The sequence below is a fragment of the Aspergillus homomorphus genome (genome assembly GCF_003184865.1).
Source record: "Aspergillus homomorphus CBS 101889 unplaced genomic scaffold BO97scaffold_7, whole genome shotgun sequence".
NCBI lineage: Eukaryota > Fungi > Ascomycota > Eurotiomycetes > Eurotiales > Aspergillaceae > Aspergillus > Aspergillus homomorphus.
In genome coordinates this window covers 766,100-790,525 of record NW_020291893.1, presented here as the reverse complement: position 1 = coordinate 790,525, position 24,426 = coordinate 766,100, and the positions used below count along the sequence as shown (strand labels likewise).

The 24,426-nt window shown below is 53.3% G+C and overlaps 9 protein-coding genes across 9 annotated transcripts; 3 read left to right on the top strand and 6 right to left on the bottom strand.

Annotated features, from left to right (window-relative positions):
• Positions 1-4,335: 4,335 nt before the first annotated feature.
• Positions 4,336-6,076, bottom strand: BO97DRAFT_404013 (UbiD family decarboxylase). Its single transcript, XM_025694864.1, has one exon. It carries the CDS (start codon positions 6,004-6,006, stop codon positions 4,489-4,491), a length of 1,518 nt encoding a protein of 505 aa, XP_025554157.1. The 5' UTR covers positions 6,007-6,076; the 3' UTR covers positions 4,336-4,488.
• A 352-nt stretch (positions 6,077-6,428) lies between these two features.
• BO97DRAFT_404012 (UbiX family flavin prenyltransferase) lies at positions 6,429-7,211 on the top strand. Its single transcript, XM_025694863.1, has one exon. The coding sequence runs from the start codon at positions 6,536-6,538 to the stop codon at positions 7,151-7,153; it is 618 nt and encodes a 205-aa protein (XP_025554156.1). The 5' UTR covers positions 6,429-6,535; the 3' UTR covers positions 7,154-7,211.
• Positions 7,212-8,603: 1,392 nt separating this feature from the next.
• BO97DRAFT_441468 (uncharacterized protein) lies at positions 8,604-9,981 on the bottom strand (the record flags this gene model as incomplete). Its single annotated transcript, XM_025698174.1, has 4 exons — positions 9,777-9,981; positions 9,500-9,718; positions 8,900-9,439; positions 8,604-8,845 (listed from the first exon to the last, which is right to left on the bottom strand). The coding sequence occupies exons 2-4, from the start codon at positions 9,576-9,578 to the stop codon at positions 8,604-8,606; spliced, it is 861 nt and encodes a 286-aa protein (XP_025554155.1). The 5' UTR covers positions 9,579-9,718; positions 9,777-9,981.
• On the bottom strand, positions 9,771-12,340 carry BO97DRAFT_262630 (Zn(II)2Cys6 transcription factor). The gene is made up of 2 exons (XM_025690913.1): positions 10,287-12,340; positions 9,771-10,203 (listed from the first exon to the last, which is right to left on the bottom strand). Exons 1-2 carry the CDS (start codon positions 12,224-12,226, stop codon positions 9,963-9,965), a joined length of 2,181 nt encoding a protein of 726 aa, XP_025554154.1. The 5' UTR covers positions 12,227-12,340; the 3' UTR covers positions 9,771-9,962.
• Positions 12,341-12,628: 288 nt separating this feature from the next.
• BO97DRAFT_386103 (uncharacterized protein) lies at positions 12,629-17,084 on the bottom strand (the record flags this gene model as incomplete). Its single annotated transcript, XM_025693512.1, has 3 exons — positions 12,629-14,035; positions 14,091-14,687; positions 14,811-17,084. 3 exons carry the CDS (start codon positions 17,082-17,084, stop codon positions 12,629-12,631), a joined length of 4,278 nt encoding a protein of 1,425 aa, XP_025554153.1.
• Positions 17,085-17,728: 644 nt separating this feature from the next.
• On the top strand, positions 17,729-18,496 carry BO97DRAFT_441466 (alpha/beta fold hydrolase; the record flags this gene model as incomplete). The annotated part of the gene is made up of 1 exon (XM_025698173.1): positions 17,729-18,496. One exon carries the CDS (start codon positions 17,729-17,731, stop codon positions 18,494-18,496), a length of 768 nt encoding a protein of 255 aa, XP_025554152.1.
• A 794-nt stretch (positions 18,497-19,290) lies between these two features.
• BO97DRAFT_412273 (uncharacterized protein) lies at positions 19,291-20,259 on the top strand (the record flags this gene model as incomplete). The annotated part of the gene is made up of 4 exons (XM_025696231.1): positions 19,291-19,930; positions 19,992-20,039; positions 20,074-20,118; positions 20,195-20,259. 4 exons carry the CDS (start codon positions 19,291-19,293, stop codon positions 20,257-20,259), a joined length of 798 nt encoding a protein of 265 aa, XP_025554151.1.
• A 353-nt stretch (positions 20,260-20,612) lies between these two features.
• BO97DRAFT_476379 (uncharacterized protein) lies at positions 20,613-21,912 on the bottom strand (the record flags this gene model as incomplete). Its single annotated transcript, XM_025700475.1, has 1 exon — positions 20,613-21,912. The coding sequence occupies exon 1, from the start codon at positions 21,726-21,728 to the stop codon at positions 20,613-20,615; it is 1,116 nt and encodes a 371-aa protein (XP_025554150.1). The 5' UTR covers positions 21,729-21,912.
• An 825-nt stretch (positions 21,913-22,737) lies between these two features.
• BO97DRAFT_404011 (MFS transporter) lies at positions 22,738-24,419 on the bottom strand. Its single transcript, XM_025694862.1, has one exon. The coding sequence runs from the start codon at positions 24,391-24,393 to the stop codon at positions 22,843-22,845; it is 1,551 nt and encodes a 516-aa protein (XP_025554149.1). The 5' UTR covers positions 24,394-24,419; the 3' UTR covers positions 22,738-22,842.
• Between the last annotated feature and the right edge of the window lie 7 nt (positions 24,420-24,426).

Genomic DNA, 24,426 nt, shown 5'->3' with positions numbered 1-24,426 from the left:
TCTTGCTTGGTACAGTACTTGGTCGAATACTGAATATGGTGTCGACAGAACGCGCATACTGCGCAGAGGGCTGCATAACTCCGTAGCTTGCCTCCCAATGCGGTTTATAACACCTGGTTTTCTGCTATTGGAAGGGTAGGATTAGTGCAGACAGTGCTGATATGACCTGGAGCGGTCTTTCTCTGTGTCTCGCACCCTCGGATTTTGTTCTGGTAGGGCATCCGTTATGGTCTTCTGGCTTTGTTGATCGATTTATTCGTGATATTGGATGCTTGGATCCACATGTTGTCCTCGACATGGTCATCAACAATGGTAAGGAGATCGTAGCGAGTGTATGGCCACGCAAGAGAGAAGTTCTGATGGAGGAGGACGTCAAGGTCGGCCCGGACGGGCGGACGAGAGAGAAGGAAGACGAGAACTGGTGATGATTGTTCATATTTCGAATAAGAAGGTTTGCAGGTGCAACGGAGGCAGGTTGGAGGTTCCCTAAGGGAATGCAGCAGAGAGGCCAGCTGGTGCAAGGGAGGGTTGGGCAGTTCCGCTGCAATTGATAAGTATGCTGTCATTGCTGGACAGAGAGGGACGTCGTGTTCGTCAACGGAATTTCTGTAAGGAAGTAGCTGGCAAGAATCCGCAATTGCAGACTCCGCTTCAGCAATTCGGCGAGTACGACGCACAGCCAAGGGAACAACGAGGAGCTAGTGCCACAGTATGAAGTCTCAAGTGTGCTTGATTAACAGTCAGTACAGATCGGAAACGATTTGGCTTTCTTCCCTGTCTCTTTTGCCTGCTTTCCTTCCTCCTAAACAGCAATTACTGGACCGCGCCGGGCTGCATTATGATCTTTTTGTCCTGAACAACTTTGTGCCTCCATTTGCCTTGTTGATCTGTGATGGAGCATGTCTGTCTGACATCCACTTGGTCACAGACCTCAAAATAGCATCCATCTGATCGTCATTAAATCCTCGGCCAGAGAACACCCCCTCCTTTCTAGCACAGTTTTCTGCCCGTATTGTGGACAGACAATATGCTAGATAATCTCTGCTATCCCAGTCCACCTTGCTGGGTACACGGCGTGAGAATTCAGCCAGTTCATATTCTTCACCTTTGATCATTTGTTCCTGAACTATGGCTAACCCGCAACCCCTCTTGGTTCCCTCCTGACATTTCGGGGCGGGGTCCGGGGACGAGTCGGGCTCACTCAAAGGTGAGCCGACGGGCGGCGGCGGCGGCGGCGGCGGCGGACTACCCGAGTCAGCAACACCCGAAAGATTCGCGGGGACAGGGAAACTCACGGAACGAGTAACCCGGCCGGAGCCGGGGGCAGGCGAGCATCTACTAGACGACATTGAAGTTTTCGCGAGGAACTAGAAAAAAAAAAACAACAACAATCAGAACCTGTGCCCTGCGAAGCACAAAGACAACCCTGATAAAGCAAAGGACTACGCGAGGACCCAGAAAATAGGACAACCAATTATCCCAATACTCACCCCAGTGTGGCTTTACCAGATCAGATTGCAACCACTCTAACCACTCCCTCTCGGAAAGCTGCAATTTGTTGAGCAGAGAAGCCTTAGTCAGTTAGCTCTTCACAGTGATGGACTTCTTGGTCTCGGGATCGGTAGTAGTCAGGTCTGGTGACATCTCATCATTTGCTGATTTATATGTCTGCTACTGTGAGCCTAGTAACCTCCGGTCTGGCCATTACCCTAGCCATTACTAGACTCGCCATCGCCGTATCTTCGTAAAGATTGTAGGATCCTGTAAGTCCCCTGTACTTCGTCTTCTGCAACTGAGGCCAGTCTTATCTGCCTGTGAGAACCCTAGATCAGTGGGCGTGTATTTTACCTGAGCCTAAGAGACGAGAACATCCATTAACCAAAGCATCCTCTGCGAGCCCGTAGTAGAATACTTAGTTCTGAGACATGAAGGGGCGAAGACTGTTTCCAGAAGGATTCCCTTCTGTCTCCGTTGATTTGCAGTAAGAACTTTCGGAACCGGTTGATGATGTCCGCGCAACGATCGACACTTGCTCTCCGGAACTCACTCCCTAGATCACTCAATGCATCTGCGGTCCATGGGGAAATGACAGGATGCCCAAACCATTCAGCACGCTGCAGGACACTCATCACCGCGCAGAGATCTGAGGGAGCGAGCTTTGAAGGGTGTACAGGACAGAAACCAATTGTCCGGAGTTTGTGTCTCCCCGAACATGGCCGTGGACTGTGCATACACACCACTACTGGGTTCTTTAATTGCTTTTGACGTTCTTTATCCAGATTGTTGGCCCGCTAGCCCTGTAAGTCATTGAGTTCCCAAGGCGTCGTTTTCGCTCCGCAAGATGTTAATCGGTCTCTTTCGGATAGGCAGTAAGGGATTGTAACCCTTTGTTTTTGGTTCAAGCAATATATAACGTGAAGATCAACATCACTGAGCCTTTCAAGCATAAAACGCTCTGTTCTTCTTTCCGACAGACGAGACGTTATGGCACGGATCGTTGTAAATTGGGGAACAACAAATACCGCATAGCAGCATTTGCTGAGCCCAGTTCGCCAACCACCTTCAAGCTGCTCTGAACAATTGGATTTGAACTCGACCTTCAGCGGAATATCCTTTCCAATTTGCCTGATCTTGCATAGCAGCAACAAAAGCTTAGATCTTATGGATTGCCACCTGTTGTGTTTAATTCGACGGCACACTGAAAGGCAAAGACTGATGGGCTGGGACGCCATATCATCAGGTTCAGGGACCCTGACCAACAACAGCTATCCTAGCAACCTCATCCCCGCCACATCCTTGCGTTTCTTGTACATTGGGGCTGTTATGACCTTCAAGTTGCTTATCATAAGATCGACGTTCTCAGCTTTACAAGCCGCAGATAATGTCTGGTAAACATGCGGCCCTATCCTTCTATGGATGCCGGTTTTGCTAGGAGCAGGATCATATCCACACTGTATATTCCAAGAAAGAATTATTCCACGTCCTTTCCAATTATCGATGACCGGCTATTCGATTCGTGGGTAGCCAACCCGTTAAAGACACCGAAGAGAAAGCTAGGCCACTCTCTTGAAGTACCAACAAAGTCAATCGCATCGAGAGCAGAATTTCGGTGGTGTGACGCTTTCTTTTCAGATCCGGCAGTGGTGCAACTAGCACTTCCCCTGCTAGTGCACCTTTTCGGATCGAACGTTGCGGTGGAGGTGTTTCTTGGATTTCAAGGGAATGTCTTGGGTGTGATATGGCAGGTCCAATAAAAGGAGCATTCTTTGTATGCGTGCTTATGTATGCTAATGGATGATTTTTCAGTTAGCTTGGCTTTCTGTAGACTCGGTATGCTTCAAGAATTGACTTCTCGCGATTTGGTTGTGTTAAATTTAGGTGGCAGACTCTTGAATCTTTTATCCTAATGAGGAGTATTCTATTGATGTTGTTAGACGCGGAGCCGGTGCGGAATATCGCAGGGATGCGAGACATACCAGAAAACCATTAATTATAAGCCAATGTTATTTACCTGCTACCTCGCAATTATTGCTATCGGTCGCAATACGGATAAGATCCCGCGCTGTTGAAAGACAAGTGAACAGTGTATATGCTTCGAGGAGTAGAACAAGTGCACCGCGCTAAGGGGCACGGCCCTGGATGCGGCTGATCGCGGGAGTCCGGTTGGGGTTGTTCAGATCAAATGGCATCGTGGAGTGTGCATCTGCAGCAGGGGGGCGGTTTTAGCTTGGGCAAGCGGCTTGGGTGAGCAGCGACACGGGGCACCTACTTTGATAGAAATCTGTGGTGAATTGTCGGGAAAAGGCTGCCTGTGACACTATTGCAGGAGGAGATGTAGAACGCTTGACTGTAGAGATAGAGTGTGTACCGGCGTGAGAGCTCTTTTGAGCTAATTGAGGACAAAGGCTTTTGTCCTAGTCATTGATCGACTTGGATGCTTCTCGCTGACAAAGGAATCATTGGTAGGGTTAAGCTGGGGAGATTTGTAGCACGGGTTGGTCTTGGTGTGTCGATATGGCCAAGAAGGATAATAGAAAGGCACCATCAAAGCGATGACAGAATACAGAAGGGCCCCAGCTGATGTAAAACATGGATACATACAATAAATGTCTTTGAGAGAAAGGCTCCGTGTGGTGGATGATGAAGATGGAACAGAAGGAGGAGGGGAGGATGGGTGGGAAGCCATGGGAGTAAGCAGCCACCTTCTGAGACAATGAGTTAATCATGAACTCATCTCGGTCTTCCTGGGGTGGTGAATGGCCGACGTGGGTTTATTGAACACACAGGCATGTTGGTCAGATCTTTATGAATGCTGGTTCAAAAATACAACAGGTTCTCATAATGGCTTGTATTCACAACAGTGGCATATCAAATTCATAATGTCAAATACAATTATATTAACAACATGGAATCAACATTACCTAACAACTCAGTCTTGTCTGTTCTCAGAAACAAGGAAAGAAGATTATCAAATCCTGCTCAACAAGACTAGAATCCATACGTAGACCACTTTGCATCCACCTTATCCTGGATCTCCTGGGGATAGTTGCCGCGATAAGAGGCTTGTTTGTACGTAGGCACCTCGGAGAATTCACTGGCAAACATGCAGCATCGGACAACCTTGAGATGGTTCTCGCCGCTCTTGGCACCATGCGACACGTACGGAATCAACCCGATGTTCGGATACTGATCAAAGAAATACTCGTTCTCCCGTGGCTGGCACCGAGTGGCGTTGGCCCAGATTACATCCCTCAGGTTGGTAGGGTCGATGTCATCGCCAACAAGGTAGACGATAGGGATATAGTATCCCGGCTTGGAGGCAAACACAGTGTGGCCGACCTTGACACTGAACTCCTCCATGGTTGTATTCAGCGCGCGCAGCTTCTCGCGGTCGACCTGCAGGACAAACCAGAGGCAGTGCGACTCGAACGGGTTCCAGACCATCTTGATAGGCAGGCCCGCGTCCTGGCAAATGGTCAAGACTTCCGCCGCCTGCGTGAGACCCCAGACCGTCTCACTCTCCTCGGGGGCGCGGCCCGTCACGCAAATCGGGAGGATCGGGTCCTTGCGGTAGGTAATGGCATTGATCTTGTGGAGGGGGCATTGCTTCTGCTCGCCGGGGAAGATGAGACCGGGGTACTCGGCCATGGGGCCTTCGGGAGCGGTCTCGGTCTGGGAGATGACTCCCTCAAACACGATCTCTGCATTGGCAGGAACCAGAAGGTTGTTCGTCTCGCATTTGGTCACCTCGACCGGGCTGCCGATGAGCGCTCCAATGTACTCGCTTTCATTCTCTCCCTTGGGCAACGGCATGCCGCTGACCATGATCGCTGCCGGGGGCACTCCAAAGCACAGGGCAAAGGGGCAGTCTTGACCCTTCTCGGCCCACATTTGGCGGATGAGGCCGATGTCCTGGCGCGGGATCATGGGCCCGACGAGGGTGCGCTTGCCGTGCAGCATACTTCGCGTGATCGACCAGTTCACCCACGATCCATCGGGGCTTTGCACGATGTACATGCCAAATGTCTGCAGGAATTTTCCGCCGTCGTCTGCATGGAGCTTGGGGACCGGGAGCGCAGTGAGGTCGATTTCGTCGCCAATCAGCTTGAACTCCTTGACGGGCCCAGAGGGGACCTCTTTAGGGGGGATCTTGGGCAGACGCTTGGCCTCGTGGAACTTGAGAATGATGTCTTGTCCGCTGGCGTCAGAGGGAAGACCCAATGATTTGGCGATACGGATGAACCTCTTGCCGGGAAGCTTGCTGGCGCCGACGGGAGCTCCCAGGGCGCGGAAGAGACCGTTGGGGTTGCGGCCTTTGATGTTGTCAAACAAAGGAGCCTTGTCCTCGGTCTCGTAGACCCTGCGAGTGATGGCGGCCAGTTCAAGGTCAGGGTTGACCTCTTCTTGGATGGCGACCAGGTCGTCCTCTGCCTGAAGCTCCTGGATGAAGCGGCGGAAGCTTCCCGCGGCGGTTTGGGTGTCTTCGTGAGGGGTTGTTTCGGCCATAGTGAGTGGATATATAACAGTAAATAGAAAGGTATCGATTGAAATGCTGTTTAAGGCATGCAGAGATGAGCATGATGGCCCCTTTATAGGGATGAGTGAGGTATAGTCACGGAGATGGTCAGTCCATCAAGGCAGGGCTGCAGCGGAAAATGTTCCTCTTCTGGGAATGGCGGGATAGGCCGAGCGACCCGAAGCCGTCATTGCTGAGTCACTAGCCCTAACTTCAGCCAATCTTCGGCTTCAAATCGCGATCTAAATGCAAGCTACGCCCGCCAAGAGGCTTTAATATAGTCAAGTTCACATAAACTACTTGATCTGGTTTAGATTCGATGCCCCTCAACCCCGCAACTCTTTGCCGACTTCCGAAACGCGGCGCTTCTTGGGTAATGAAAACACGTCAAGGCTATCAAATTTCAGGAGATGAAACTCTTAATACCCAAATGTTATGACCTACATAAACACAGCCTGCCACTCCTTGTTTTCCAAATCCCTTATCACAACAAACCGTCATACCACCCACATCCTCAAAATGTCATCGACACCACAATCATCCACCTCCTCGGCCATAACCCCGCGCCGCAAGCGCATCATCATCGCCCTCACCGGCGCAACAGGCACCATCCTAGGCATCCAAGCGCTCATCGCGCTGCGCGCCCTCAACGTCGAAACCCACCTGATCATCAGCAAATGGGCAGAGAACACGCTCAAGTACGAGACCGACTACACGGTGGCTAACGTGCGCGCGCTGGCGGACTACAGCTACAGCAATCACGACCTGGCGGCGCCCATCGCCAGTGGGTCTTTCCGCGTCGAAGGCATGATCGTCGTGCCCTGCAGCATGAAGACGCTAGCGGCCATCAACGTCGGGTACGGCGAGGATCTGATCGCCCGCGCCGCGGACGTCATGCTCAAGGAGCGCCACCGCCTGGTACTGGTCACCCGCGAGTGTCCGCTCAGCAGCGTGCATCTGGAGAATATGCTCAGCGTGACGCGGCATGGGGCCGTCATCTTCCCGCCCGTGCCGGCGTTCTACACCAAGCCGGCAGGCTTGGCGGACGTCGTGGAGCATATTGTTGGGCGAGTTCTGGATTTGTTTGGGTTGGAAATGGAAGGGATTCCGCGGTGGGAGGGATTTGTTAAGGATTGATGGGGCGATGATGGGAGAGCGGGTTTGGGGTTTATAGATTGGTTTGGTTGCTTTGGGTTTTTGAAGGAGTTTTCTGGCAAGTTGGTTGGTCATAACGGGTAACTGTGAATACATTGCGATTCGCTCAGTGGGCTTTACGACTCACATCTCTTAGAAGGCTCAAAACATTTTTCCTAGTCTCATCACATTTTTGTTATTCAAATTCTTTTCTTACGACAATAGGCTAGGAGGGAACGGGGTTCTTGCCTGACAAGGATATTTACCTCAGGTCTTTATAAACTCTACGTTTCTTTCCAAAACAGAATCGAAGGACTTTTCGGCCTCTTTTTTTCCATCAAGGACTAAGAGTCAAAACACGAGGGAGATCAAGATCTGATTGATGTGATAACGATAATCTAATCGCTCTTGAACCCCTCCCGGACTCAAGCACGCTAATCCGCGTTGAGCAACTGTTTGGATACCCCGCATTTTTATCAATCTCCGCCTTTTACCTCGATGTGAAGATAGATTCTCGACGCCTGTCCCCAGCCTGCGATCGTTGAGAGGGTCGAAAAGTCTGCTAGGGTGGTCAGATCAAATACCAGCACACGCGTACACGCTTTTGTTGTATCTACACTGGCCGCCAGCCGCGTCCACTCCGCATAAAGACAGCGCAACAGAAGGTGTCCCCTTGCAAGTAAGAATCTCTGGAATATTATAAATCTCTAATCATTTCGTGACTTATTAATCTTTATAATAGTTAGATATTGAGGAGTACATTTTCTGAGGTTTAGCTGGAAAAATAATAGTTTGTAAAAATTCTTATTACTTATATTCTACTAGTATTATAGATATATCTTGGAACTTTATACTATGTATCTAATTAAAATAGTCAAGGGCAGTTAAGAGGATAATTTAAAATAGAGGAAAAAATTCAGCACATAACATGGGATTCCAGCAAAAGTGGCACATAGCTATTCGATCACATTGATGACTCGAATACTCAATTACTGGTTGTACATTGATTCGACTATTAATGTCTTCTTTTTCTCTGCATTCTCCCTCCGAGTTATTCACATAATGTGCAACACCATGGTTTCAGGACCTCCTCAACCTTATTGAAATTAACTGCTCTACTGTTTATGCCAATCTATGATATCGATAAGAGAACAACTAGCCCTTAGTATCTCCGTTCGGGCTGTCTCAAGCCTGCCGGTGAGCCCAAACTGGGGTGCGGTTCAAGGAGTCTGCAGACTGATGTCCCGGTATCGACAAGCAGCTAACAAGTATACTTCTGAGTGTAAGAAAGATTCTAGCAACGGCAGTTACCTTGGTACTTTCAAGGCTCAATTCTGGGTATGAGCTATGCACAGCCAAATTCCATGATGTCTCCATTATCCGCTTCGCCCCATCAATTATCTTAGCTGCCGCATCGATGATGATCCGGCTGTTGGCACCATTAACGAGATCTCTAGGATCCAGGTACTCTCGATAGTGGTATCCCTTGAGCTTCTCCCAGGCCCTGCGCCGAGTAATCAGTAAGCTGCGCCAGGATTTCCGCCTCGGGGTGGTAAGCCAATGGAAACACGTCCAAATCTGTGATATTCTTCGTGCCCGGGTAAGGAGCAACGGAGCAACAGATCGACTGATAATGGAAGTCCTTGCCGTTAAAGTCGACAATCCTCGCCCTGATCTCCGTCGCCCCAATCCCGGCTTTCAAGGTCTCAAGACACTGATACGCGCACGGCTAGCCACCGTCTTCCATACCGAAAAGAATCTCTCCCGGCTTAAACAACGTCCACACAAGATCAGCAGTTATAACCCCATTCCGAACCAAGTCCTCCCGACACGAAAACAAATCATGAAGCTCCTCCTCCAAAACTCCATGCAGCAAGTCCACATACGCTTTCACCGCAGGATCCAACCGAGCATTCTCCCTAGCCTTACAGAACTCATCCCACCGATGAACGAAGGGTGCGAAGAGGGGCGGGGGGGGGGCTCGAATTCGACGTGCTTCAAAGTCAGCATGAGTCCGGGGTATCCCTTCATAACACCAGCCAAGAACGATTTTATGGCCCTTGCTCTGCACTGTGATTTCCTCCACTTTCAGGCTCCCGCCCCTTTCAGCCCGGCGCACAATCAGTGCATACGGATCGGACTCCGTGGGCTCGAGTGTGGCCGCGAGAAGGTCTTCGGGCTTCTTTGTGGTCCATTTGGTGCCCCAGCCTGATTTCTCTGGGACTTCGCAGAGGGTGTAGACGTCGCAGAGAGAACCGATGGGGACGGGTTCCGGAGAGGTGGCGTTGTCTAGGATTCGGTAATATCAGTCTGTGTTCTATCTCTCCTTGACCAAGTCGTATGACATACCTATTGGGCTCAGCAGAGCTGGCGCCTCGTCGTCACCGTGCAAGATGTGAGAAGGAGACGACACCGTCAAGTCTTCCATCTTCAGTGGTGGGAGGTTCTTTGTACAAGTGAGGTCCAGTAGAATTGGGTCACTGTACTTATCAACTCAAGTTGAAGACATTCCTCTTCATCAACAGTCAAAGACTTGTAACGCGCTTGGTCTCCTTTCAGCCCGGCAGTCTAGCATGCATTGTCACCAAGTGAGCAGAATCTCCGGTCCCCTACTCGAAATCCTTACTGTATTTGGTCGGTGGGTAAGCTATTGATCGAAGTGCTACATTGTTGACGGGGCTTTTTCCAATGCAAACAGAAATGCGGGGTTGAGTGGTAGATCTAACTCTTCCACCTATGTTAAACGTTCCGTAACCGTCAGGCCCTTCTCTAAGAAAAGGTTGAGGAAAGTCATTCTTCCCAACGGTTTCTTTTAGAATAGAGAACTCGGGATATCTTCCGGCTGAAAGCCCGCTTCCAACCAATGAGAGATATAATTTGGCTCTATAGGCGGCGCCTGGTGGTCTGTCGGCAGAGATGACGGCGCGGCCTCCGCGACGCTCGGAACAGCAGCCATCGCCGAGGGATGAGGCTGATGCGCATCAGGCAACTGGCCAACATCAGGCAAAATTCCTGTAGTGGCAGAAGTGATCTCCCCAGGACGATCGTTATCCCTATACAAAGAACAGAATCTCGAAGTTAGTCCGTAATCGAAATTCAACGAGGAAGATGGTAAAGGAAAGAGCAAGAAACCCACTGTAACCACGGGAATGCCTCCACCAGTTCCTCCTGAGACCAATCCGCGCCAATGGAGGTCCGGCGCAGCGCATCCTTTGCCACATTCATCACGTCCAAGCTCACTGCCTTTCCGCTCCGCTGCCCGACGTGCGGAATCCGGTCCAGGCACGCCACCGCACGCTCCACCGCTGCGAAGATCTCATGTGTGTGGTTTGTGTTAGTGGTGAGTGGATCCAGCACATCGTAGAGCAGTGTGACGGCGGCAGAGATCAGGATCATTGCCGACGCGCCGTCGCATTGCGCGCGCGGATACCGGTGAAAGTAGACATCGTGCGTCAGATCGATGACGAGTGTGGCAGCGGTGATCGTCTCGTGAACTGACTGCGCAAGGTCGCAGGTAGAGCCCGCGCGGCGCTGGGCTTCCTCACGTGAGGGGAAAAAAGCCTCGAAGAGGAGGGCGGGCCGGTGCAGTAGTATGCGGGTGAAGTAGTAGTAGACCCCCAGGCACAAGCGCTGAACTTCCTGCCATCCGTGGCCGACGGGGAGGCTGGCGTCAAAAAAGTGCAGGTACAGCGGAATGTCACGCGTGATGATACTGTCGAGCTCGGTGTCAATGGCAGCGACGGCTGCGGGAAGGTGTGTCAGGCTAGACATGTCACTCATGCTCTTGGGTGAGTAGACCTCCAGTGCGACGCGGCCGGCGAGTCGACCTATATCGGCCATGATGCGGACGAAGGCCCCGAGCCGAGTGGGATCGTGGTAGCGGCTTGTGGTATTCGGCGCTGAGGCAACTAAGTCCTCCGGGTACGGAGCATCATTCAGATCGTCATGAAAGGCAGACGGGCGACCGTTGTAGAGAGCAGACTGACGCTCCAGGGCGTAGACTGTCCAGAAGGTGCGTTTAAGCGTGTGGACAGTCAGGTTGCTGCCGTCCACCACTTGGTGCCGATTAATCCCCAAGGCCATGGCACTGCGCGCGGCATGCCCAAGGTAGAGATATGCCTCGTTGGCTCGCATCACCTGACACGCATACATCCCCTTTAGTAGGAACCAATGTGTAGATATGAGACTGGGGTCCTCGAAGGCCCGCTGGAGGTTATGGCTGGCCTTGCTCACGAAATGCTCCGCCCAGCCTTCGAGGACCAGGCTGTCCTCAGCGGACTCGGGAACCATAACCCGAGCGCCAATGGCGAGGACCATAAACAGGATCTCGACACCCTTGGGGGCAGTGGAATGCGGCAGCTTCAGGGGAGGCTTCCAGAGGGAGTCCCACTGTTCCACTATATCAGCGTGATTTAGGACAGGGACCTGGGGATGAATAATCTCGAAATAGGACTCAATTAGCCTCGTCCCCATCGCTTTGGAGAGGTATGCATCTGGAACATAGCTGCTGCGCACTGTGTCGTGGGTGCCTCGCGTGGAGAACATGAAGCGCTCCAGGTTCCATTTGCCGACCCCATCGGCCACCGAGGCTTGGGGGGTCAGGAGGCTCTCGTTGGTGGTACGGGAAATGCGTTGGCAGAGACGCTGGATAAAGCAAAAGTGGGAGGAGGGCCCATAGAACTGAAAGGCGCCTGTTTCGACGTTGGAAACGCCGATGCCCGCGCGAAGTTCGCGCTGACGTTTGAACTGCACCGGGTCGTTGCGCACACGGGGACCAGGAAATGCCGGAGATGCCGGTGGTGGTGTCGCTGGTGGTGGTGCAGCAGTGGCCGGATGGCCAACTCGAAAGACGTCTCGAGTGGCTCTCTTGCGGCGAGATGGTCGCAGCTGAGAGGCAGGGCGATAGATACACGTGTGACGACCAGACTGGCATTTGGAGCAAGGGCTTTCGCCGTTACAGCGGACTTTGCGCACACGGCATCGCTCACACGCCCGCGCGGTCCGTGCTATGGGACCCCTCCGTTCCGAGGCTAATTGGTAGGAGGGGAAGGAGGAGGAAGAGTTAGGAGTTGGCATGCCGATAAAAATGGTGGATGATGAAAGGGTAGGCTGAGACGAAAGGCCCCGCGGAATAGAGAAACGGAGCTGAATCGGAGCTGGAGGAAGTGGGAAGGATTTGCCTTTCCTACCCGTCTTCCGCTCCGAAATATCCGATAAACTCAAGTACTCCGAGAACCCGACAGAGAGAATTCCAACAAAACAACAAAACAACAAAACAAATGACACCTGGAATGCTTGAAAGCTGCTGGCAAGTTCAAACTCGATATGTGCATTACCCATCGTACAATCAACAGTCTAAATACCACTTTCTTCCTCTCCAAATCTAGATCTCTAGCTCTGAACTTCTATCCAAATGTCTATAAACAGTAAAATATAGCCACCGTCCAGCAACTCCCATCCCACCTATTGTTCCTTCCTTCACTTTCTCCACAGTCGGAGCTTTACCCGGGAGACCCAAGTCGCGAGGAAAGTTACTACTAGGTTCGTCAAACAAAATCCCAGGAAAACAGCCCAATCACGCCAGCGCTCGTCGTAGTAGAATGAAAGGGTGGACTGTGCGTAGTCATCCCCCGTGGAATACGGGCAGAACTGACAGTTTTGGCGTTCGTGCAGATTGACCACGTACCCCGGATTAGCCGCCAGATACGAGGCTAGGTATTCTCCACAGGTGCGGGAGGGGACAGGATCAAACACAGCCATCTCGCCGGCGGCGCAGTGCACCCTCTCCACCCCATGAAGCACGGTGGACACGGTGGCCTCGAAATAATACGTCATAGGGTCTGCCCACCAGAGCCATGGGCGGTAGAAACTGTTCAGTGCGCTGCGGGGATTGGCTGCTCCGGAAAACATCAACAATGTGACCCAAAACAGTGACATGGCATATCCGGCCATCGTGGCATTCGGGAACAAGGCGGCAGTCATGTAGATAAAGCCGAGGCCAAAAAGCCCAAATAACAGAAACATAAAATAAACAAAGCCAGCGATACTAGCAGTGCTGGCAAAGCCAAAGGTCCAATACGTCACGAGGAAGTTGAGCGTGAACATGCCAAGGAACCAGGGGATCTCAACCAGGACCAATGCGGCCAGTAGGGCCTTGTAATCATAAATTCCGTTCCGCTCGCGGGCTTCGAAGAGAGACCACTTCTCATACCATACGGACTGCACATCGGCTGCAATGAGGGGAATCGCCCAGGTAGCGAGTAGGATACCCAGCATGTGGTTCTGTAGACCAGCACTGCTGCTCGTGATGTGGAAAAAGGTAAAGGATACGAACATCTCGAAAAAGATTGACTTGAACAGCCGACTGAAGTTGTACTGGCCATTCCGCCACACGGCCCGCCAGTGTCGCTGGGTCAGAATCATGATCTGCGGTATGATCGACAAGGCATATTGTTCACTTCCAGTCTCGCGAGGCGTGACCTCGACGGCGACTGTCGGAGCAGGAGGCACTGCCGACTTGATGGTTTGAATCCGCTCCCGGAGCGCCTGCCGCTCGGGAGAGTTATTCCAGAGATGCGGCCAGTCCTTGGCGCTGGGTCCTTTGGCCGTGACTGTTGAGATAATGAACTCGGCCGGATTTTCTTCGGAACCCATCACGGCGCCGTGTCTCGCAAAATAGCTTGAGATGATGGAAGCATGGGCACCAGTCTCGCCAAAGTAGACTGTCCGTCCACCAGGGGCAAGTAAGATAACATGATCAAACATCTCAAAGAGCACGCCTGAGGGCTGATGGATCGTACAAACAACCGGAACTCCCTCCGCGGCGATTTTCTGCAGGAATGCCACGATGGAGAATGCGGCTTGGCTGTCCAGGCCGGACGTTGGCTGTATTCCCGTCAGTGTCGAGCTCCTGCCAGAAAACTGTGAATGGAAGCCTTACCTCGTCAAGGAAAAGGAGTGAAGAAGGTTTTGCAGCCAGTTCAACCCCGATGGTAACCCGCTTCCTTTCCTCCACATTCAACTGGCCGTCTCCGCTACTCCCTACCAACGCATCTGCGATATTCTCCAGCTCCAGCAGCGAGATGATATGTTCTACATACTCCAATTTCTTTTCACGGGGGGTATGCGCAGGCTGGCGGAGCATAGCACTGAATTGAAGAGCCTCCCGAACAGTTGCATTCGGTTCATGGATATCTTGCTGCATGCAGAAGCCACAGGAACGGGCAAAGGATGGGCTCAGGTGCGTGCCCCCAAGGCAAATCTCTCCGGTTGTCCGACCGTCAGATTTGCGCTGGGAAAGATTATCCAGTAGGGTTGTCTTCCCGGCCCCCGAGGCTCCCATCAAGGCGGTCAGCTGCCCGGGTTTAACATAGCCAGAGACGTTGTCGAGGAGTTGCTTCTCTCTGCCCCCCACATTCACAAAGTAGCTCAGATTCTCGAATGTAAAAGCCGCCCGGTTGTCGACGGACGGAGGAGGCCCAGCGCTGGTGGCCTCCTTGCCTTGAGGACAGTCCTGCTTACTACTATCCCTGGTTTCCTCCATTTCGCGAGCATCATGCCGCTCGCTCTTATTTTTAAAGGCCCGGGGCTCAATGTCTTGGTCGGAGCACACTGTGGACTGAGGGCTCGGTTCATTCCCCCCAACCTCTGGCGGTATCACAGCATCGCGTTTGTACACCGGACCGGCGGCATTGCTACTGTCTCGAGTCATCACTCGGAGACCCACGGCCCCAAGCACAGTGTACAGGAACCAAAAGACAAGAATGATGCCGAAATTCCGCCAAAGATGGCTGCGTGTGTAAGCGTACATGCCTTGCGCATACACAGCGCCATCTACAAACGGTGAGTGGGGATGAGCGCCTTGCATGGGGCACGCTTGATAGCGAATATCGTTGTATCCAGGACCGGAAGGGATGAGCTGGGAGTCAGTGCAGTGCAACTCAATATTGTAGAACTCATTCCCAATCAACGCCTCCAGCGCATAAGGCGTAGGCGAGACGCGGCGGATCCAGGAACCCCATCGATGCATGGTTGGGACCGGGGGACCGTATCCGGAGTAGAGGCAGCAGACCGGAAGGGCGCACCCTGCGAGTAGATGTGATATGTTTAAGCTCGGAGACCATGCCCCAAGCATCCGGAACATTGTCGATACAGCAGAGTAGTGTACAAAGGCGATAAGAACAAAGATAAAGAACTGTGAGGCGGTCTCACTCAGTCCGATCAGAAAATAGTAACAGCACGCAAAAACGACTGTCTGAATGAGCGCGGACGGGATGTCGGCAAGAGTCTGGATGATTGCATAGGCTACCGGATGAATAAGGCCCATATTATGCTGTTTAAGCAAGATGGATCGTGCATTGACGGTCTTGACCACCTCTGTCAAGGCATTAAGACAGAAATATGCAACTGTGAAAAAGAGAGCTCCGCTCCGCTCAAAAGAACCAGATGCGGTTTTAGGTGCCGCATAGAATCCGGAGCCGGCGATGACGGCGTTGGTGCTGCACAGCGCGAGGACGGTAAGGAATGTCTTCCAATCGCCCCAGAATAAGCGGTAGTATCGCTCGGTGCCCACGACAATCTGCTTCCAGATAGTGGCCGGCTCGATTGCGTGCTTGGGAGCCCATTTTGATCGCACTTCGCTTACGTGCTGCCGAAATTCCGTCTTGTTGCTGGCTTGGGCGTTGGTGGCGTACTGCTTCAAGTCCTTCTGCAGCTGGATGAAATGGGGACTCTGCTGGAACGCCTTCGCGAGGGAGTCGGGGTCCAGGTATAAGGGGCCCTGGTAGTCGGGGCGTATGGTCCGTTCGGCCGGTGAGGTCACCGCGGTCAGAAAGTCCGGAGTGGTCTGCCGGTCTGGGCAATGGAATCCCAGGTCCACAAAATATTGCTTCGCGTCGGCTACATTCCCGGAGAAGATCATGCGTCCGTCGTACATGACCAAAGTACGGTCAAAACAATCGTGGTACATACTTTCCGACGCTTGGTACAAGGTCACAACGTTCGCCATGCCGGTGGCCCGAGACATGCGTTTCAGCAGCCGCAGAAATGCTAGAGCGGAGGAGCTGTCCAGGCCCCGGATGGGGTTATCCCAGCTGACGAGCGTCGAGTTCACCGTCATAGCCTCTGCCAGCGAGACGCGGCGGCGTTCGCCTCCCGAAATGCCTCGAATGTACGAGTCACCCACAACGGTGTCTCTTGTATGGGCAATGCCCAAGGCTTGCATCAATCTGTTGCTGTACTCGGCGGAAAACTGGGCATCCTTTCCAGGATGATTGGCGGGCTTGCGAAGCTTCAAAGCAAAGTCCAGCGTGTTGCGCACTGTCAAGGTCGGAAAATGCACATCGTCCTCGGAGCTGTAGACTACCTCTGACTTCAGCTCATTGGTCATGTCGTCGGCCTCACATCCTCCGTATTGAACGTGTCCCTCGACTGCTTCGAACGAGTCACGATTATTAGCAATGACCTTGAGCATGGTCGTGCACCCAGAGCCGGGGCGGCCTAGTACCAACATCGTCTCCCCGGGAAAGATGACACCGGATACCCCCTGAACGATGTTGCATGGCGATCGCGTGTTGCGAGCGAGCGTGGCTCGGGTGAAATGCAGTGGTGCTGCAAGGATATTCACGAGAATCTGCGGAAGATCCTGCACCGTCCGTCGACCCCCACTGTTGCCCTTCACCGTAATGTTGTCGAAAGCAACCCCGAGAGCGCGACCATCATGGCGATAGATCGGTAGTTGGTCTGATGGGCTTTCTGTCTTCTCGAGATCAGTCTGGACTTTGGTCAGTATTGGGTCAATGGGGGAGTCAGTCGGTGAAGGATTACCTCGGACGGGGACGATGGTGAATGATCGAACGACATGGCTGCGAGATTTCAGTCTTGATCTAGAAGTCCAAAACTGAAGACCTGATCTGCATAGGCAAAGGAGCGCCATCCTTAAGAATGAAAACGAGAGCGGATGGGTATACGATTCTGTAGGCCGGTATGTCATCAGGACCTCGTGGTAGAAGTGGGAAGTGGGCAATTCGGAGCGGAGAGCAGTATCCGCGCTCCGCTCCGAAGAGGTCGCTGTCTGCAGCAGCTTTGCATTGTAGATATGAGATGTACCGGGCCCAATCAGCACGGCTGAAGCCCGGGAAGGTACAGATTTACTGGACGATTGAAGGAGACACGTATCGATGAGTTGGAAATCGGATAGATGAAGAAGATGAGGAGGTGAGCGAAAGAACTGAGCAAGATCGGGCCGGGAAGGAAGGACGTCAGCACGTGACTTGGGTGGTGCTCGGAGCGGAAGCCGTGATTACTGGATTAGGAAAGTATGTACTCTACCCGACCCGTGCCGTGACCTTCGCTCCGAGCCATGCTTATTACTAACTTCAAATAACTAATAATGCTTACTTATTTGACTTACTTCATGAAGCTAACCAATTTGAGGTGGGATTCCTGGCGGGATGGCCGAGAGAATGGCTTTTTCAAAGAGTCTTTAACTCAAGTCGACCTAGCCCTTGCGCCTATGTCTAGACCATAAGCCTGCAACAGCATATTCCATCCTCTTACCCATCCCCACCTCTACCCCCAATGACTTTCACCACCACCGACGACCAGGAGGAGATCTACTTCCAGCAGCATGGCACCACCGGCGACACCACACTAGTCTTTGTATCGGGATACTTTGGGGTAACCCACATTTGGGAACCCTTGATCGACCGACTGGCATCCCGGTACCGCTGCGTCGCCTACGACTCCCGAGGATACGGACGGTCCTCGAAGCCCACTCCCGCCGACGCATACAGCATTGCCCGCCACGCAGCCGACCTACATGCTGTGCTTCAACACCTTGCCCTTGATCGAGTCGTGCTCGTGACGCACTCGATGGGCGGCAACATTGCGGCGGAGTACGCCCTCACCCACCCCGACCACGTCCAAGGCATCGTCTACACCGCCGTACACTTCGACGGCCAACACCTAGCTACCCACCTGCCGCTGGAGGCGGTGCTTGCGGGTATCGATACTCCCAGCCATTGCGTCGCCCTCTTCACCGGTATGGGTCTGGACGCCGCAACTGCCCACGAGGCCGCAAAGTGGCCGGCCTACGCCCTTCGACACAACGCATCGGCCCTGCTAACGTTTGCAATCGGCGACCGCTACTCGGCACTCGCGGTTCCGGCCTTGGTGGTGCAAGGAGGAGAGGATCGGGCGTCCCCGGTCGCATGCTGTGCGCGGCCCGTCGTGCACGCGATGCCGTCCTGTCGCCTGGAGGTCTTACCGGGGGTAAATCACTTTCCGCCCACCGAAGCCCCGGCCGAGGTTGAGAGGTTGGTTGACGGGTTCGTTCGTGGGCTGTAGTTCGCAATTTTGGTTGTGTGAGAGCATCGATTGATCGGTGATCTGGATGGGGACAGAACCAGGTGTTTGAAGAAGGCTACGGGCAAATCGAAGAGTCTACAAGCAAAGCCCAATCTATCTAATCGGTAAAATTAAAAAATGAAATACTAGCGCCATATGCGTTTTGTTCAACCTTGTCTTTGTTCCCCAAACACAAACAATCACATCATACCGAGTTCAGCAAACAACCCTTTCATGCCAAACGTCAGCACCTCTGGTATAGTGTCGGGGGGACCGGTTCTTCCATTATGTCTTGAGGTACCTATCACCCCGCAAAAGTCGACCTTCAATGAACCCAGTGGACTTCTCTACACAGCCCCGATGTGAATGCCTTACCGTACGCTAACTCCCCCTTTCTGCGCAAAGATTTAGCGCAGAGTAGCGCAGTTGAAGCTTCCAGGTCTGTACAGAAAGGCGCAGGCAGAAAGGCCAAGATGTTTTTCTTCGATACCATCAGCAAGAACTTATATCCGGAGCACTAAACGAAGGAAGACCTCCATTCAAGGCCAGGGTCAAGCCCTTGCTATGGCAAACCATTGTAGGTACCTTTCAACGTAGAAGACAGTTTAGCGGAGCTTTCCTGCTCCTCGCCTTGACATTCAACATAGCTATAAAGAGGCACAAATCATTTTTGATCCACGGTCACACCAGGTCAAAGACCGGTCCAGTCCCTGTGACAGGGCCCAGCCAACCCTGCCCAAGAAAAAGCTGATCTTATAACCTGGTCCGCATCCCAAAACAATCCCCAATCAGCAATGAGTCCTCGACCCCCCATTCACTGTCTTGCCCTTCCAAAGGGATGGACGTTTACCGTCCCACATATCACCAAGTACCCAAAATACAGCGCGATGGGCGCGTACGAGAAGTTCTCGCATAACCTGTGCGGTCTCTTTGCCGTCGGCGCCGAGCTCCTCGGGTCGCGAGTCGAGTGGACGATTCCCGAGAACATGATGCTGCCGGGGGAGGACTGGGAGGTGGAGAGCCTGTGGATGCTGGCGCATGCGGGGTTCCCGATGGTGCGGGAGGTGTTTGCGGGCGTGAAGGACCTGGATGGCTGCATCAGCGCGGGCGATCGCGTGCAGCTGTTTCGGGAGCATGTGTTCCTCGAGGGGGAATGGAAGGGGGCGCCATTTCCCGTGAGACTGATTCTGCGGTATGAGTTCGAGGGCCGCAAGACCTTCAGCGTTGACAAGGACAGCCTGCTCCTCCATCAGTGGCTTCGCGCGGTGACGCCGGAGTCGCCCGTTTGGTCGGCGGGCTCGCTTGAGGGCGTCAATATCAGGTTTTTGCTCGAGTGGATGCCGGGTTATGCAGGGTCTGCCGCCATCTGCAGCAGGAATGGTGGTCGTAGACTGGGTGATGATGGTGCTAGTGATCCCGACAGTGAGGATGGTGGTATGCCTCTCGGATATGCTAGTCATTTTGCTGGTGGACATGCCCTTATAAATTGTGCTAGTTGAGTCAATGGTCGTCAACCACAACAGCGTCACCAATCCTCATGGAGGTGAGCGGTATACTACCCTATATAATATCCTTAGTCTGTCATGAGTTTCATTACTCCTTTGTGGAAATAACCGCCAAACGTAAGTCGTCAAGCGGCAATATAGTCTTCAGCCATTGGCTTTCAATTGTGTCTTGTAAACCATCGCGTCAATGCAGACTTAGCCAGAATGCTGAACGCCGCACGGCGAAGCGGGAATCCCATGCTAGATGAGTTTGCATAGGTCACATCTAAGTGAAGGCGCCATAAGGACAGTCCTGTAGCGTGTATGTTCTCAGAGAACGATGTTAGGACTATCTCCATCCAGTGAGCCATGTCCTGTTTCACTATAACCTCATTCCAGCCTGTGTGGCAACCCAAGCTGCTAGGGCTTTCCATATCAAAACAGTGAGACAAGGTTTAAAAATCAAGCCTCGATTACGGTATGCCCCCTTTTTGCCGCATAACGCCTGTAACCACATCCAATACAGTTGAGCTCGCTCTCGCAGCCAGCCCAAATTCAATAATCAAGCATAACCAGTTCAAATATGATAGCCAACGCCCTCAACAGATATATCCAATACCCGTAACAAACCATCAACGATGAGCCGGTAACTCGACCGGCTCAAGAACGGACCTCCCATCCAGCTCACCCATGACATGAGTCTGCCCAATCTCAACAAGGGATTTAGCAGGCTGCCCCATGGCCTCAACGGGGTAGGGATACAGCTTAGCCGCCTGCTCCGACGACTGCGCAGGCATTATCTCCGGGGGCATCTTAGGCTCTTGCAGCCCCGAGGACCCATCAATCATCCCTGGAGCACGACTCTTCCTACGCCTAAACAGCCAGAACCCAATCAACGCCAGCACGATACAAGCCGCGACGGCCGCACCAACGCTGATTCCTGCAATCGCGCCCTTCCCCAGCCCCCCCTCGCCCGAAGAAAGATCACCATCACAAACCCCGAACTCAGCCTGACACCCAGCACCACAATAGGTCCCATTCCCACCGCACCACCCATGCCCAGAGCAACAATCCCCCCACTCACTCCCAACGCACGTAACCCCGACGCCGCAGGCCCCGTCCGTCGAAGCCCGCTGCGAGGCCGTAGCCGTAGCCGTCGCGGTCCCTGTCGCGGTCCGTGTGGCGGTCCCCGTCCCAGAACGATCACAAACCCCAAACCCAACCTGACACCCCACCCCACAATACGCATCATTCCGCCCACAATACCCGAGTTTCGAGCAACAATCCCCAAATTCACTCCCAAGACACGTCACGTTGCTGTTTGCCGTGCCGCCGCAGGACCCGCTCGTGCTGACCGTCTGCGTCGTCGGGTCGTCGCACGTCCCGAAGAGTGCGTTGCAGCCGTCGCCACAGTAGGCGGACGTAGATCCGCAGTAGCCCTTGGCGGAGCAGCAGTCGCCGTAGGGGGAGGTCAGGCAGGTGGCGTTTTTGGTGGAGGAGTTAGGGCCGCAGTTGCCATCGGTGCTGACAGGTTGCTGCTGCGTTGTAGGGGCGTTGGTGTTGGTGTTGGTGTTGTTGGGTTGGGAAGTGCATGTTCCGAAGTGCGCGTTGCAGCCGTCGCCGCAGTAGGCGGACGTGGATCCGCAGTAGCCCTTGGCGGAGCAGCAGTTGCCGTAGTTTGAATTTAGGCATGTGGCATTTGTCTCGGAGTTGGCACCGCAGTTGCCGTCTGTGCTTGTTGGGTTCATTTTTGACCGGGAGGTGGGTGAGTGGAAGGGGATAAGATGGGATGGGGTGAAGGTGGTGGTGGTGGAGGGGAAGTTAGGGCTTCAGGGCCCACAAGGATCGGGGACCGCGCGGAGGATTGGTTGAGCTTTTGGGCTCAAGCTTAATGCATGGGTATATGTCGTGTCGTCACTTGGGAATAAAGACAATATAATCTTTGTTGAAGATGGGGGTATATTAGGATATAAAGCAAGAAACCCTAAAGCATACACAAGGGTAGAAGGGGAATCAATCATTAACTCTCAATCAGAAGGATCATCAAAACTGCAAACGAAAAGCGGAAGTTTTTATTCTACTACCTCCAACCCCGGGACCAGGGAGGCGGAGCACATAATAAGGGTCTGAGGGTCTGCGCACATCCCCCCGACCCTATAACATCGTGCATTATGCTACACCAAATCTCCTCCTCCCTACGCGGCGTTGTCCTGCCATGTGGCCCTTAGCCCCTGGCCTGCCTGAACACAGTCTAGCTCAGAGTCTGCCAAGCTACCAAGTGAGACACCCGGCGCGCTTGGCTCCATTGACAAGCCCGGGCGGAGTGGGGGGGATTTGGGGGCCAGAGTCCTGCAAGATTAGGGGGTCAAGCTATCTGATATTTTACTAGAAGTATTGGTGTCAACGACATTTTCGTTAAACTTTCTACGTATTAGAAAGACGAAGACCTCAGATGATTCAGGGTCCAGGTCCTGAGGATTGAATCCGCTGTGGGTGCATGGCTGATCTAGGTTGAGTGAGGGATCCACTCAATCTAGTATATACTTTACGCTTGGATTACACGAAGGATGGCCGGCTTGTGATGGGTTCGGTTCCCTGTGAAGGAGTCTGCTAGTCGTGATAGATTGTTGTTGGCGTGATTCATGTCTAGCCCTGGTCACATGATCCCTTCAGCCTCAAAGGAGGCTTAGTCGGACCTGTCATTTCAGCTAACGCAATGCCTTTTATCTGAGCAATGAGGTTGTGATAATATAGAGCCCCGTCTAAATGCTCGTCATATTAAAGTCTTCATCTCAGGATAACGGATCAAAGATACCCATCCAGTCTATAACATACTATATTCCATACCCTCAGAAGAGTGCATCACCTGTCCCGCACATTCTGACGCTTGCGTACTTCCTGCGACTCAGGCAGACGTCGCGCGGCTACAGGCAACGCAAATGCAAGCAGAATCATCAGAACCCAAATAGCGTAGCCCCCGGCCAGCTGCGATACCGCCCCAAGGGCGAACAAACTCGCAAACACAGCAGGGCAGAACGCCCTGAGCCCGCTCACCCCGGTCAAAGCCAGCGCGTTCAGCGTGCCCAAGACGTTGAGCGACGGGGCGATGTCATTGAGCGCGAGCTGGATTGCCGTGAAACTCATGCTGACGCCGCACCCGACGGCCAGGGCGATCGGCAGCAAGACCCAGAACACCTTGATGGAGGTCTCGGTGCCTATTCTTAGGAGAAGATTGCCCGCTGGGCAGGACAGGAAGAACCACGGATAGGCATAGGCGCACAGGCGGATCACCCCGTTGGTCCCGATGCGCTTCTGCAGGGGTGGGAAGATCAAAAGGAGCCACGTCGCTTGGGCAGCGCCATTAAGACCCATCAGTAGCGACATTTGTCGGGTTGTGAAGCCGTAGCCCCCGAGGTGCGGCGGGGTGAACCAAAAGACCGGGATGATGGCCGTGTACGCGAAAGCGAGGACCATGATATGCGCATAGGTATAGATGACCATCCCCACTCCGGGGGACTTCAGCAACTCCCATGTCGAGAGGTCGCCGCTCGCGATCGGCGCGCCGGGTGTTGCTGCCTCCTCGCCCTCCTGCTCCAATGCAGCAGCGGGCTCCTTCTTCAAGGTCTCTTGCACGAAGAAGGCGCTAGAGAACGCAGCAGTCGCGCCGACCATCGCAACCACCAGACTGGACAGCGCGTAGGGATAGTCTGCGAAGAAACGGACAGAGCCAAAGACCCCAGGGTACTGGTGGACCGGATCGGCCAGGCTGCCCCCCAGCAAAGGGCCCAGGAAGATGCCTAGGTTCCCGCTGAAGGCGAACCAACTGAAGGCGCGGGCCTGGGTCTTGCTCGTGCTGTGCTCGGCCACCATGGTGCGGATGGTGACAATGGTGCCCGCAAAAACGCCCGCCAGACACCGGAACAGAATCATCTGCGGGATGGTCTTGGCCAGCCCGAAGAGGCCCGTCGCCACGGTCACGCCAAACAACGAGAAAACCAGCACCGGTTTCCGCCCGATGCGGTCGGCTGCGTGACCCCAAAAGATCATGACGATGGCCTGCGTCAGCGAGAACAGTGACTCGATGAGCCCACTGTAGAAGCCGACGTCGGAGTCCTTCACGCCCCCGTTGTCTTGGACCATCTGGCTAATATAGGGAAAGATGGAGAAGAAAGCGAGGGGCTCCACCACCCGTGCATAGCAAAGCAGCAGAATTTGAACCTTGGGCAGAGGTTTGTCCTCCTCGTCATCTGACGCTGCCAAAGCGTCCGAGGCATCCGAGCCGTGTGTGACAGGATCGGCATCAGTACGCTTGCTGGAAGCCAGAAGAGCCGTAGTTTCATCTACATGATTCTCTTCCTCACCAAGTCCGGCGGCCGAAGTTGGCCGGGCAGTTGATGATGTGGTGGCGACCATCGCCGATGACTGTTGTTCAGTCACAGCTGAAGA